Source organism: Molothrus aeneus, chromosome 1 (assembly GCF_037042795.1).
Source record: "Molothrus aeneus isolate 106 chromosome 1, BPBGC_Maene_1.0, whole genome shotgun sequence".
NCBI lineage: Eukaryota > Metazoa > Chordata > Aves > Passeriformes > Icteridae > Molothrus > Molothrus aeneus.
This window is the reverse complement of record NC_089646.1, coordinates 144,675,967-144,690,386: the sequence shown is the minus strand read 5'-3', so window position 1 is coordinate 144,690,386 and position 14,420 is coordinate 144,675,967. Positions and strand designations below refer to the sequence as shown.

General features: G+C 38.4%; 1 protein-coding gene across 2 annotated transcripts in view; it reads left to right on the top strand.

The window, feature by feature from the left end:
• The window catches only part of ADCY8 (adenylate cyclase 8), a 116,378-nt gene that overhangs the window by 18,721 nt on the left and 83,237 nt on the right, over positions 1-14,420 (top strand). For both annotated transcript variants that reach the window (XM_066566501.1, XM_066566493.1), the window contains exon 2: positions 11,268-11,417. In XM_066566501.1, coding sequence (XP_066422598.1) covers positions 11,268-11,417 — 150 coding nt within the window. The remainder of the gene's footprint in view (positions 1-11,267; positions 11,418-14,420) is intronic.

Here is a 14,420-nt window from a genome sequence, read left to right as displayed (position 1 = left end):
CTTTTGATGTCAGTTTGACTTCTTCTAGCTCACCACACTGAAGCGTTCACCATGACTAATAGCAGAACAACACCCACAGGTTTCACAAAGGAAAATGTTTGTCCTCGCCTAACTCTCTGAGATAAAGTTTTAATCCAGCAGGTCTGGAATGTTGTAACCTCTCATGGTTTTTGTCTGGTACATTTCCATTTGCTCCCAGGTCCTTTCTCTATTTTCCTAATATTTTATATTAGGGTATCCCTAAATGATAGCTTAAAAAAACTCGATAAAGCAGACTTTAAAGGAAATATCAAATAACATTAGATATCAATAAAATCCATGTTTAACATTGAGTGACTCATGTCATCTGCTGTGCCTAAGACATGTTCAGTTCAGCCCTGGAGGACAAAGTCTCCTGGGCCCTATTACAATCCCCAGCCATTCTAAAGTTTTCCTCACAAGTTCGTCCAAATCTTTCTGAGCTCTCCATTTCCTTAAGTCTCCCAAGGCCCCAGCATGGTTCTCAGTGTGGTTAAGGGTGCCTGAGATTCTGTGTACACTGAAGTCAGACTACAACTACTTCTTTTAATATGCCCAAGATTTCTCTGAAGTGCTAGTCTCATGTTTACAGCTCAACAGGGACATCTAAGAAAATAGGTGTTTGGGGTTTTTTTCTTTTGGGGTTTTTCAAAGTTTTGCTAGGAAAGGTCTCTAAAAATGGAATTGCTGAGTTCTGTCTTTTCCTGGTTTTCAGGTCATCACAGTTAGCAACAAAAGGAGATACTGAGGGAAAAAATAAAGACAGGAATATAAATTTCTTTTATTGGAGCTTTCTGGTCACTTTTCAAAAAATAATTTTAAGTGGAAGCAGAACAGCCATGATAAGAAATTTGGAGGCAGAAGATATTTTCCATAGTATTTCTGGTCTAGCAAAGCTAAAACCTGATTTGGGGAGTCTAAGTTGATTCTTGCTGTCTCACACATTAATCAGCTGTAAATTCAATGGGCAAACTCCATCACCAGTGACACCCATGCAAAACGGCAACCACTTACAGGTCAAAACTGGGGAAAACCTAGCCTTGAGATTGGCCTGCTGTAAAAAATGCTAATAATAAAGTGTAAAGACTTGTTTCCATCACTGTTTTGGCCTCTTTTTTTAATTATTATTTTAGGTCAATAGTTTTAAAAAAGAACAGCTGGAAGGGATAATTTGTTTGCCAGCAGGTATCACTGATTAACACACACAGGTAATTATTAGAGCTTCCCAGCAGAATACAAGCAGGTTTTGGAAAAGTACACTCGACACTGTGATAACCCTCATGTATTTTTCATTAGCAGTATTCTCAGTACTATTTCAGTTAAACTAAATCACTTTTTAATAGGTATTAGTCTCATTCTGACACAGACTAGAGTGGATTTCATAAGGTTATCTATTTCTTGATAAAGAGTTCAAGAGTAATTTCAGATCATTGCATTTTGCTATTACTTTTTTTCCATTGTAATATCAAAAGGGAAAAACGATTTGCAGAATCTTGCTTCTTTCTTTGTCCTATGGACATACCTTGGTAATCCAGAGGAAAATACATGCAACCTGGCCTAACATAACTAGGAAGAATAACGAAAAGCTTCTCTTGTTGTTAGAGCTCTGTGGAATGCACCAAGGCAGGGTCACCTGCACAAAAATTATGACAATTGCCGGTTCCAGTGGGAAGAACCATGGAGTATGTCCTGCAGGTAATTTCTGGGACATGAACATAATTTATTCGATGGAAAGGGAAATGACATATGCCAGAAAAGAGGAACAGCTGTCAGCCCCACAAACATAATTATTGGTCACCCTTTGACATCTTACTTTGGATAAGAGCCATTATCCAGAGCGATGAAAACAGCTGTGCAGAACAACACCCCAAAAATACTTAGCAGAAATGCACACTACATAATTCACATCTCCTTAAAATGTAGTGAAACTCTTTCCACTGCTGTAAAACATCTTTGATATGTTTGGGGTTTTTTCCTCCAATACTCCTAAGTGGTTGCACCATCTGATAAGGGATCCACTAAGAATTTTCTTCTTTGGCTATCTGACATCGACTTAGGTAAAACTATTGTAATAATTTGAAGAAAATTTCCAGAAGTGACTTTCACTTTAGGCATCCTACTTTTAGGTTCTCCAAGCTCATCCTAAACTCAGTGATGCTCTCAGACTTTTTCAGACCAAGTGTCAGCTGGAATTTTTTGCCAGCGAGATGATGTTTAATGCTTGGTCCTCAAATGTACAGTAAAATTCTACTGGGAGACAGTTATTTACAACTCAGATATCCTTGCATGCAATTCAAGGGGAAAATGTAATATTTTGTAAGGGTTGCTTCAAAAAAACCCAGAGGCATTATTTCTAATTCTCAATATCCAGGAAGTCATGGGCATACTTCCCCATTTCAGATTAATTTGTTTTAAATCTTTGTTTAGATGTTGTAACTTTCAGCTAGAGTAATTTATTTCTCAAGCAGCTTTAAATGGGATGTGTCTACTTTTTGAACATAATTACTTTGATATTTGTTTTGAACAGTAAATATGCAGTTTGTAAGGGTGGACAGCTTCTGCATAGAATCATAGAATATATTGAGTTGGAAAGGATCCTCAAGGATGACTGAAGTTCAGCTCCTTGCCCTGCACAGGATAACTCCAACAATCACACTATGTGCCTGAGAACATTGTCCAAATTCTCATTCAGCTCCGTCAGGTTTGAGGCTGACCACAGTGACCACTGTGGTGAGGCTGACCACTGTGACCACTTCTCTGGAGAGGCTGTCCCAGGGTCCAAAAGCCCTCTGGATGAAGAACCTTTTCCTAATATCCAACCTGAACCTCCCCTGACATAACTTCAAGCCATTCCCTTGAGTGTTGTCACTGCAATGAGGTCAGTGCCTGAAACTCTGCCTCCCCTCATGAGGAAACTGCAGACTGTGATGACATCTCCCTTCAGTCTCCTCAAGTAACTTCAGCTGCTCCTCGTATGTCTTCCTCTCTAGGTCCTTCATCATCTTCATGACCTCCCTTTGAACATATTCTAATAGCTTTATATCTTTCTAATATCTTTGATGCCCAAAGCACAGGACTTGAGGTGAGGCTGCCCCAGTGCAGAGCAGAGCGGGACAATCCCCTCCCTTGCCAGCTGACAATGCTGGGCCTGATGCCCCTCAGGACATTCTTGGCTACCAGGGCACCTCTGACTCATGTTCAACTTGCCATCAACCAGGACCCCCAGGTCTCTTTCCACAGCCCTGTCCCAGGTGCAGAATCCAGTACTTGTTTTTGTTAAACTTCACACAGTTGATGATTGCCCAGATGTTTAATATGTCCAGGTCGATCTGAAGGGTCTCTCTGCCTTTGAGGGATCAACAGCTCCTCCCAATTTATTGTCACAGGCAATAGAAAAGTATAGGGAAGATTTCAGAGTTAGACGGAGCTTCATGAATCTGAAATATGGAAGAGCAGGAAGAGAAACAGCTGCTTTGCACTCCCCTCTGAGCAATGAACTGGGAAATACTATCTCTCTGTTTCCTAATTTTTCCCTGACTGCCACAGGCTGCTTCCAGTGTTCTCTACTGCACAGGATGTTGTGCTGGGTTTTTTTATGTGTTGTTGCAGGATCTCCTGGTTAGACAGCACAGGTAATTTAAGTATTTCTGTAGTACATGTGCTCTGGTTTCAAGGTCACATATATTTAGAGAGGAGAAGAGATTCCTGTCTGAGCCCTTTATGTTACCTTATAAAAACACACCAAACAAAGTGATGTTTTTTGGCAATGAAATATTTATGTCTGGAAGATTTGCCTTTAGATTTCTCCTTGTAATTGCCCTGCAATACAACTGTCTCAAAGCAGAGGAAAAAGGTACCTAACAAACACACAGAAAACACTGAATGGAGAAAGTTATTCACATCAAAAAGACAAGAATATTTTTTCTAAATGGGAACATTTTAGATATCTGGAGGTGACAGCATTCTGTATACAAAATGATGACAAAAGCGTGCTTTGCTGCTCAGTGAACTGGAGATGTGATCACCAGATATCCTTGCATAGTTCAGGATCAGTTCCTAGGTAAGTGTCAGAGAGTTCAGCTAAATACCTTTTAGCCATGGAAAAGTTTCTAAAAAGTGAAAGTCATTTTCCTATCTTTGTTCATTCCCCTGTATGCATGGGCTATGACCCTGCCACTGACATTGTGCCAGTCATGTCTGGTCTCTTTAACATCTATAAAAAGAAAAGTACCAAAAAAAGATCCAAAGTCCTAGAATAGATTTATTTTATTATTAAAATTATTCCTGAACTCTAAATTTTAGACAAACTCAAGGGGACTAGGAGGAGATATGTTGAAACTTTGGGGCTGCTCAATGGCACTAGCAGGGTTTTGTATTTGCTTGACTGCCTCTGCATCCCTCAGTTATGTCAGTCCTTATGTGTCTGAAATGGTATATGATATAATTTTGATATTTTATGATTGATATTATTTTCTTGGAAGATCTCTTGTCCCACACCATGTTGCAAAAGTTTTGCCATCGTTGGTAGCTGACTTAGTAAATTTGTGTGGCTTTAGATATTTATAGGCAACTTAATCAGACAATCAATAATGAATTCAATGGCAGGAAGAGCAAAAGAGGATGCATCTATTTTTTCCAATAACAAATCAAACTCCTGAATATTAAAGATACATATTTTTAAATACTATCTTGAACTGGAACAATTGATTATATGCAAACTCGTCATTGTTCAGAGGGAAAATGGTTTTTGTTTTCTAAATTACTAATAGGACAAAAAATCATGTTAGAATATTCTGCAAAAGGGTAGAGAAAACTTTGTCTGAAATCAGTTGTTTTCATTGAAGGTTATATAATAATTTCTTGTGGTAGACTCTATGATTTGATAGAGCCAACCTGCTTGCAGGCTGCACATTTTATGCACCTTAAAGGCCAGACAGTTCCTAAGCACACAGTGAAGTTCTCTAATGACAGCTCTAGTAGTAGCAAGATCAGGCATCTTAAAAGGTCTCAGCTCTCCTAGAGGCATAAATAAGATCAGAGTTTTTGAAGAATCAGCCAGTGTTCCCATGGGAGCTGTGCACAGCTGAACCACAAAATTCAGTTCTGAACATGAAATCAGATGGTGACACTGGTACAAATGTCTTCTTTCACATGCAGCAAATCTAGGGTGGGTGGGGTAAAGCTGTTCTTAGCCATCATAGTCTGTGCTTGTCTAACTTTACCATAAATAATCATTATGCTATTCTCCATCCCTGTCTTCCCAGGGGTGTGGTGTATTTCTGTCTTTCAGTAAAGTACGTGTATGTAGATCAGATTAAAGAGTAGCACTCACTCCAGCTGTGAGTAGGAGTTAAACATCTGCTGTACTTATGCACTGGAAAGTAGAGAGGATCAGGCACAGCTGAGTTTTCCAGAAAGTCGAGGCAGCAGTTTAGGCACCTTTGTGTGCCAGATTGATTTCCAATAAAAGTTACTGAAGAAGCACCCACAAACTAAACCAAACAAAACTGCCTCTTATCACAGCCGGGGGAATTTAGCAGTTAGACCCAGGAGAAGTCAGAATGAGTGAACCTTAGGAATAAGAACACTCTTCACAAGGTGATTTAACAATAAGGCAGCAATGATTTCCATTTAATGAGTTGGCAGCAGTGCCAGCTATGAATGTTCACATGCTTCCTCTTCCTGTGGAGGCTGTGCTGTGAACTTAATCAGATGATTGCTCTAGATATGGCCAACACCAAATGTTTGTTTTTTAAGTTGGCTAAATTCCCTGATATAGTTCACAGTGTGGTCCCACAAATAATTGATCTGGCACGGCAAAGGGGAAGCTGTACTGAGGGATCAAGGTGGGCATAAGGCAGTACAGAGAAACAGGTACTTACTAGTTTCTCTGCCAAGAGCTTTGATTCATAAAATCATACTCTCAGTGGGAGAGAGAGGCTTGCTGCAGCCCAGCAGTGAGAGAGCCATAGAGTCTGTGATGCCAGATGTTCCTATTTTAGAGAAAGTAGAGCATTTTGGTCTTCTTGTGCAGCTCTCAGTCCTTTCCTGGTGATAAGTTCTTATGAAAGCATTTATTTTCCCTCAAATCACCCAAGAAAGACAGTGATTGAGAAGGGAGAGAGCATTTTCTGAGACATTTTAATTACAAAAAACAACTTTGTGGTGAACTTCTATTTTTAGTTAAAAAAACTAATGAAGAATCAAAATGCTTCTCCAAACTTAATTATCCAATAATAATTACCATAGCAACCAATTCTTTATGTGGCACATGCTGAAAACACTCTCTAAGGAGCACAGGTTTACTTTCCCTGTTTTTCCAAAACAGACAAGAAATACTCTAATCTGTTTCTAAAGCCCTGAGAATGACTAGCTGGAGATTACATTGAAAGCCACTTATTTACTTCTCACATGTGTTTGGGTGACATCAGCCCCGACACTGCTCTGTTTCTACGCAGCAGAAAAAAATTGCTTGCTGAAGAGGTTAATAATAGGTTTATTTCTGCTAAACATTCTAGAGTGTATTTCTGCACTTGAGGTTGTAACACACAAGTTTGCTGTCCTGGATTTCAGAGTAATTTCAGCTTTCTCTCCTCTGTCTCTACTGTGCTTTTCATGTGGATATATGCTGTTGTTGTCTCAACTTCATGATGAAGTTACATCAGTTACAATCTTTTAGGGCTGTCTATCAATCAACATATTTCCAATCCATTTGGTTTGTTGAATGTTCATAAATATTCATTTTTCCTCAGGTTATGTGTTCTTTGGAGGTGCTGAACTCAGTCAATCACTACACACTCCATAAACATCTGTTAATGGCTGGCCCTATGGCTCTAAATTAACTGCATATTTCAAAAAGGGAAATCATGGTAAACCTAAAGCACAGTTCACTTATGATTTTTGAAGCCTTGAAACTTCTGACATTTTCCAAACCTTCTTTAACTTGCTTCCAGTTATTCATAAGCTCACAGGATTCTGTGTAAACTCCTAAGGAAGGCCAACTCAATTAGGTGCTCTTAATAGCAGGACTGCCTAAGAATTGTTGTGCTCATCCCAGTATCTCACCTTTACCCTTCTGACCTTCCTGCTTCCTGACCTAGATTCAACTCTGCCTTGAAAACTGCCTGTAGCTGATTACCTACCACTTCACAACAGACACAGGAGTTACTTTACCATATTTTCAATGAATTTTCCCTCTCCTGTTTTCTTGCATTACTATATTGTACCTGCTTTGATTATCACTTCTTCCTGATGAGCCATGTCCGGTGTTTTTAGTTGTTTCTTTGAAACTTGGTGTTTCCCAAATCAACTCAAAAAGTTTCCTTGGTTTCGTCTGTCTTGGCAAAGACTCTTTTTATATGAGTGGCAGATAAAGATGATGTTATTTCAATTCTGTCAAATTTAAACTAGGCTTACTTGTCTGACTTGCATCATCTCCTTTCATATCTTTTCATTTTTGCTAGTTTTCATAATGATTTTCAAAGGGTTCTGAGGTGCCTTTATTGAGGACACTTCATAAGTGACCATTTATTTGACAAGTGATTTCTATGTGAACTAAGCTCTTAATCACCTCCTATGAGAAATGAAGAGCAGAGTTTTGGAGTAAGAATTTTAATGGCTGCTTCTTCTTGGGCACCTCACTTCCAAAGGGACATTGAGGTGCTGGAGCATGCCCAAAGGAGAGCAATGAAACTGTTGAAGGGCCTGGAAAATGTGTCCTGTGGCTGAGAGAACAGGGACAGGACTTGTTTCATCTGGAGAAGAGGACACTCAGGTAGACCTCATTGATCTCTACAACTGCATGAGAGGAGATTTTAGTGAGGTGGGTGTCAGTCTCTTCTGCCATGTCTCAAGTGAAAGGACAAGGGGAAATGGTCTTAAATTAGATTGTGCCAGGATTAGATGTTAGAAACAAAATTCTCTCTGAGAGAGTAGTAAGGCACTGGAATAAGTTGACCTAGGAGGCAGTGGAGTCTGAAATGAATCAAGAGGCGTCTAGATGTGGAACCTTGGATGTTATTTAAGGGTGATTATGGTGCTGCTGGGTTGATGCTTGGAATGGCTTACCCTGAAGGTCTCTTCCAACCTTGATGACTCTGTGATTCTGTGATTCTACTGCCTCAGTGATCTTTTCAAGTAACTTCCTTTAGCTCTGTTTATCCGATTATGTGATTATGTGTAACTGCAGGTTCAGCAGGGACAGTGGTGTTACACTGTGTCTGTCACAGACAGAACCCCAAGCAGTGTGGTGAAGGGTACCTTGTTTGCATTTTTTAAATATTCAAGAAGCACACCTCCTCAGAGCCCCATTAAAAATCAAAATACATCACTTATGGCTTTTTAAGATCACTTGCTGTGCTGCAACTCTTCGTTATTTAAGTGCTGTGAAAGGTACAAATAAACTTATAAATGTTGTGAAAGTATTTTGTTTTTTCACATTATACCTCAGCTTCCCTACTGTGTAAGCATTGATTATTTTCAGGTCAGTCAAAAAGATACAAAACTCTGTTCATCTTCAAAAACAGAGTCTAAAACAGTCTGTCCTGGCTTGTAGCCTTGATAGGCTGTAGAACATCCTCCAAGACTTCTGAAATTGGCCCCAGTAAGCTCTAGAAAAAAGGAACAGCAATGAAAGACTCAAGTCTTATATGTCATTTAGTTCTTTTATTAACAAGAGCCCCAGATTAGTATGCCTGGCAAGTCATAGTGCTTTACTCCTTGGAGTGATTTCAATCAGACTACCATATGTCAGGAAAGCCAATTCTGCCCCTGCATAAACTGTTGTTTTACCTGTAACATGTTTTCCATTATTCCCTTTGTCCAAATGAAATTATGTACCCATGAAATCTAATTGAAAGACAAGTTCTAGTGCATTTGCTCTAAGGAGATCTGCTGAAGGGAGTGGAACAAATCCTGAGCACTAGCAGAGATGGGTGACTGAACTGGGCTCATGAGGAAATTGCAAATGAATTTGCGAGCGAAGAAGGCCACCTATTCACTGCTTTCACTGATGAAATTCACTTTTCAAATGTTCTGGAGAGATTTTCTTTTTTTTCACCCTCTACTCTAACCTTCCTAGTATATGTGAAAATACAGTCCAGGTCAAAGTTAAAAGTCAGTCAAAAAGGTTTGAAAAGTTGACTCCTCAACCTCCCACAGCTGATTTCAGTTGTCCTGCTGAACAATTCAGTTCTGAACTAGTTCTGATTACGAGTCTCATCATACGCCTCTTAGTAGCTTGCACCAGGAGTTATTTCATAGGTAAATTACTGCCTTCCCTGATTTATCTTGGCTCAAAGGCAGAGAGTGTCTGGGGGAAGCTGGCTGGTCCAGGGTAACATGTCTTCAGTAAAACAGGATATGGTAGATAACAGTAAAAAGGCAGAAAGTGCAAAGAGAGAGTAGTGATACATGCAGAGTGACTAAAGAGCCTCAAATTCCCCCCTTTTAAAAAGTAAAAGTAAGGGGTTATGTTTTAAGTAAAAAATCAGGAACAGTGATGAGCTAATTAATTTGAAATGGTTACTCACTGTTTATAAACATGATGCAGCACTCAAAGAAATTATAAAACTGTGAATTAGAGGAAGCAAAAGGAAAAAGTTTTATCACAAAAGACCTAATTAAATTGTTAAAAATCTTTATTGTTGAGTGACATAGGAGCCAAATGTACTATTAACTTAATAAAGGCATCAGGAAAAGTTGTGCAGGTGCACTGAATATGCCACCTCCAGCTTAGAGAATCCTGGAAGACAGGGAGATGCAAGGACCATGCTAATCATGCCCTACTTCTCACAAGCCTTGTCTAGACATCTACCACTGAAAAAGGTTAAACAAAACTTCTTCTGGAGCCAGGATATGCATTATTATTTAATCATGGCACATAAATTGCAAATTAATTCCCTGTACTATAGTAGAACAATACTCCAGATTCAGAAATACGGGAATATAAAAAGCTGAAGTTTTTCCCAAATGCTTTTGGTCTGATATCAGATCTCACTTTCAAACCCACATGACTGTGGGGAATGAGATCTGCAGATCTGAGTCAAAGCATCACAATGAGATCAAGGAGGCCTCTAATAGGACAAACAACACTTGAATTTTAGGAAAACTGATTATTAGAGGACAGTAAGAAAATACAATGTCTATCCCAAAATGTTCTACAATCACAGATTGCTGGAGTGTTCAAGACTGTTGACAAAGCATCACATTTTCCACCACCAGAGAGAGTATCCTGAACTATGAACACTTGATGTGCCTTGCTGAGGTTGTTCTGGTGTTGTTATGATCCTGTATGTATCACCCATAGCTATCAAAGCCTTTGAAATCTCAACTAATTACAAGGATGAGATATTTGATAAAGGTACTGAGGCTGCAGAAATTTTTCCTCTCTCTGCTGCAGTCAAATGCTGCCAGTTTCTTACTCACTTTCCCAACCAATCCTCACTTCAATGGTGTTGATGTGCCCTGCCTTACAAACATGCAGAGCACAAAGAAAGGTCAATGACAGATAAGTAATCCCCTGAAATTTACACTGCCCAAGGATCCACTCCCATTTGGCTCTCTTGAGTTCATATGGAAAAGGAAGAAGCTGTGACGCAGCTTCTACAAGGAAAACCAGTTCAGCTCTTGCGTAGACTTCAGCAAAGAAAAAGTCTGTGTACACAGGCACTGGCTGTGCAAGAATCTGCTTATCCTTTCAGCCTCCCCTGTTGAATGGTTCAGAATTCAGATTGTGTAAATTTATATTCCAGCATCAGTTGAAAATGAATGTATTTTTTTTGGTTGATAATAATACAATAAATATTGTCACTGATATTAATAATACAATAACTATTGCCACCAATATTAAGTCATAGCTAACTGATATTCTTTGTTTTCCTTATTATGGCTTGCTTCCCAAACTAAAGTCATGGAGCAAACCACAAAGTTTCTCTTGCAGAAGAGGCAGTGCAAAAACAAATTGTTAATTACATTTGTAATCAGTCCTTGCTAGAGCTCTCTGAGTCAATTTTTGGAAACATAATATGTGGTTCAACCAGAGTTTAATGCCCCCAAATACTGCATATCTCATCCTCAAGGCAGAGACAATTTACAAAGTTGATGTCCCTACTTAAGATCCAAGACATTCTTTTATGCAAACTTTCCTAACTGCTATTTTTGCAGCCTACAAAGCTGTCTTCATCTTTTTCATTTTTTTGAACAGATATTTTTGCTTCTCCTGTCTAATGAAGGTTTGTTGTTCATTGCAGATTGCAGCTCAGGCAGTGTTATTTATGTGTATGAACACTGCAGGAATCTTCATTAGCTACCTATCAGACAGAGCACAGCGCCAAGCCTTCCTGGAGACCCGGAGATGCGTGGAAGCCAGGCTGAGACTAGAGACAGAAAACCAGCGACAGGTATGGTCACCAGGAAAAACATTCCTGGTTTTCTATTAACTGGTGTTGATAGTTGGACAAGACCAGGCTTTTGTAGCCTTATATTGGCTCCAGTGTGATAGCACCTGATTTGTGCATGTTAAGTAAGTTTTATGCTGTTGCTGTGCTGGTGTGAATTAAGTTGATGTGGCATCTAAAAGATTTCCCCTAGGAAACAGGATGAATAGAGTGGCTGCTCATCATCCTTTCCCACAGAAGAGGCCATCAAATGAAAGAGCACCTGGCAGGTGTTTAAAAATTCTTCTTTATGCAAGAGGGGTTAAGCTGGGGAACTTCATGTTTCAGAGTGTTGTAGATATTAAAAATTGCATTAGCCAAGTGGAAGATACTCCAGAACTATCTGGATGCAATCCTGTGCCATGGGCTCTGGGATTGCTCTTCCTGAGCAGGGAGGCTAGACCAGATGACACACTGTGAATCTTTCAAAACTAAGCAAGTTCATGGAAGTGAAGTCCATCTAGGCAGAGAAAATACTAAAGCATCCCTTCAGGCTCATAGATGGATTTTTGCAGCTGCAGCAAAGTATCACTGTTCTGTTTCTCTGCTCTTAAACTCTTCTTGAAAAATCAACCTTTGGCCACTGTGTGCAATAGCAGACTGGGTCAGGTGCACTTTTGATCTGAACTGGTATGGTTGATCTTAGGTAATCATCTTTTGTGATCCAAAATAAGTATTGAATAAAAAGAAGTCTGCTGCTTATTATTTTGCACCAAGGGAGCAGCACCCATATCACGTATGTTGCATTGCTGTATCCTTCTAAGATGAATTTAGCCTTTCATTTTGCCCTGCTGTATAAATATATATATGGCTTCTTAAATTTATTTAATTTGCCCCCTGAAAGTCATTCTCTTATACAGAGTTCTAGGAAGATGTCCCATTCTGGACTTTAATGACTCAGAACACATGACTGTGTTGAGTAATGCCAGGTATCTCTGCCAGAACATCTCTGCAGCCATTGCTGACTGAAAAGACTTTGAGGGATATTATCTGGGATGCTCTGTTCTTTTTTTGACTGCAGGATCATATTTTCATGCCTTTTGTGGATTTTGGGGTATTTGGGTTTTTTTCCTGCTCCTTCTTGCCTTATTTTTCATAAACCATCAGTTTGCAAGCTTTACTTTGACCATAGTTTTCTAGAGTTCATTGTAAAAAACTTTATATCACTAACAAAATGGTTCCTTGTTCCATTTATTCTGAGGTTTTCCCATTAGAATTATTTTATCCTCTCATGTAAAATGAAGGTAGTACAAAGAAAAATGTTTTGAGAAATCCAATTTTGCTGAACTTTTATTATCTACTAGGAAAATGAAAACAGAGTTTCCATTTGGGTGGGCAGATTTTTTGTTTTTTTTTTTTTTGAGAAGGGGGAAGTAGTGGTTGGATCAGAAATATTTGCTTTTGTTAAGTCAGGTTGAACTGTGAATTTTGTCTTGGCCCTGTGCTTTGCAAGGTTTCAGGGCTGTGTTGTTCCCTGAGGGCAGAACTTCCTGGAGTGTTACCTCAATGCAGCTGAGATTCACCTATAACCAAACAAAGTAGTGTGTCACAGGCATCATATGACTGGAAATGCATAAGGGGAAGTGTCCTTGGGCCAAGGAAAATGCCCACAGGAGAAAAATACAGACAAAAGGACACCAAATTAATGATCTCTTCTGAAACTTAATTTATAATAAACTAGCTCAAATTTTTTAAATATTAAGTTGTTATTATATAAAAAGAAAACATTTTGAAATATTTCTGATTCATTTTCTTGCAATTTTGTAATTTTGTTATTATGGATGCCACTATATATGAAAATATTTAATAAACATTTCAGCTTTTCATTTGTATTTGGAACAGCAACATTAAACAAATATTTCAATACTGGAACATCTTGAGGAGTTGAGAGACTGTTTCCCTCAGCATTCTATTTTTCCATTTGTTTCTGGGGTAGCATCTCATTTAAGCAATTTTTAAAACTTTCTGTTTTAAGAAGACTGACAAAGTCACATCTTAGGTGACCATTTTTTGTAGCAGCTTGTTCATGCTCACTTAGTATACAGGCAGTAATTCAGTGACTGCTAGCACTTTTCTATCTTGAGGAAAAATATTGCATGATAAATGGTATCTGTACTTCAGATTTATGTAAAAAAACTTATTTCCTGTTAATGCACATTAACTTTTAAAAAGTAAGGATTAAAGTTTACTAAATTATTTCCATTACTTTAATTTCCTTTGAAGGGGAGAAAAAGGTGGAAAAAGAGTGTGCAGGGTGATAGTTGTGATGTGTCTTCTAAAAATTTCTAGAAATATTGTTGATGAACAATAATTTGCAGGGAAAATTGAGGAATAATTATTTGTGTAATTCTTCCAGGAATTCCAAGTTTATTCCACTTAATTTTATTTTCCTTTCACTTGCCATAAACTGTTTAAAATAAAGGGTACTTACAGCAAGGACAATGTTTTGCTGCTTTCAGTGGTGGTCCTGCTACTTTTTATAGTAGTGGATGACTTAATTTAAATCTCTTGAAGCTTCTTTCATCTTCACACATCTTCTGCTTCTTCAACTGAAAGCAATAGAAAATTTAAATTTATTGACATGTTGTATGGATGGCATGTCATGTGAAGTGGGACAGCTCGCCAGAAAGATCCTGTAAGGTCTGGTTTTTTTGGTTTTTTCTTTATTTTATTTAAATTATAAAACCAGTAAAATTAAAGTAAGAACAAAACAACATAAGTTTTAAACTACAACAAGGAGTGGTATGGTTGTCCATAAACAATTACAGAACAATGCTCCAATTTTATGTAATCATGGAAGTTATAGAAATGATTCAGATATACTTCTATTCATTATTGTGTATTGTTAAAACCAAGAAATTAGGTTTCTGCTCTCCCAAAATGACCCTTCCACTTTCTTAATATCCCTTGGATTCATAATCTCTAATCTTCTGTCGTTCTAATAATGATAAATGCTACTGCTCACAT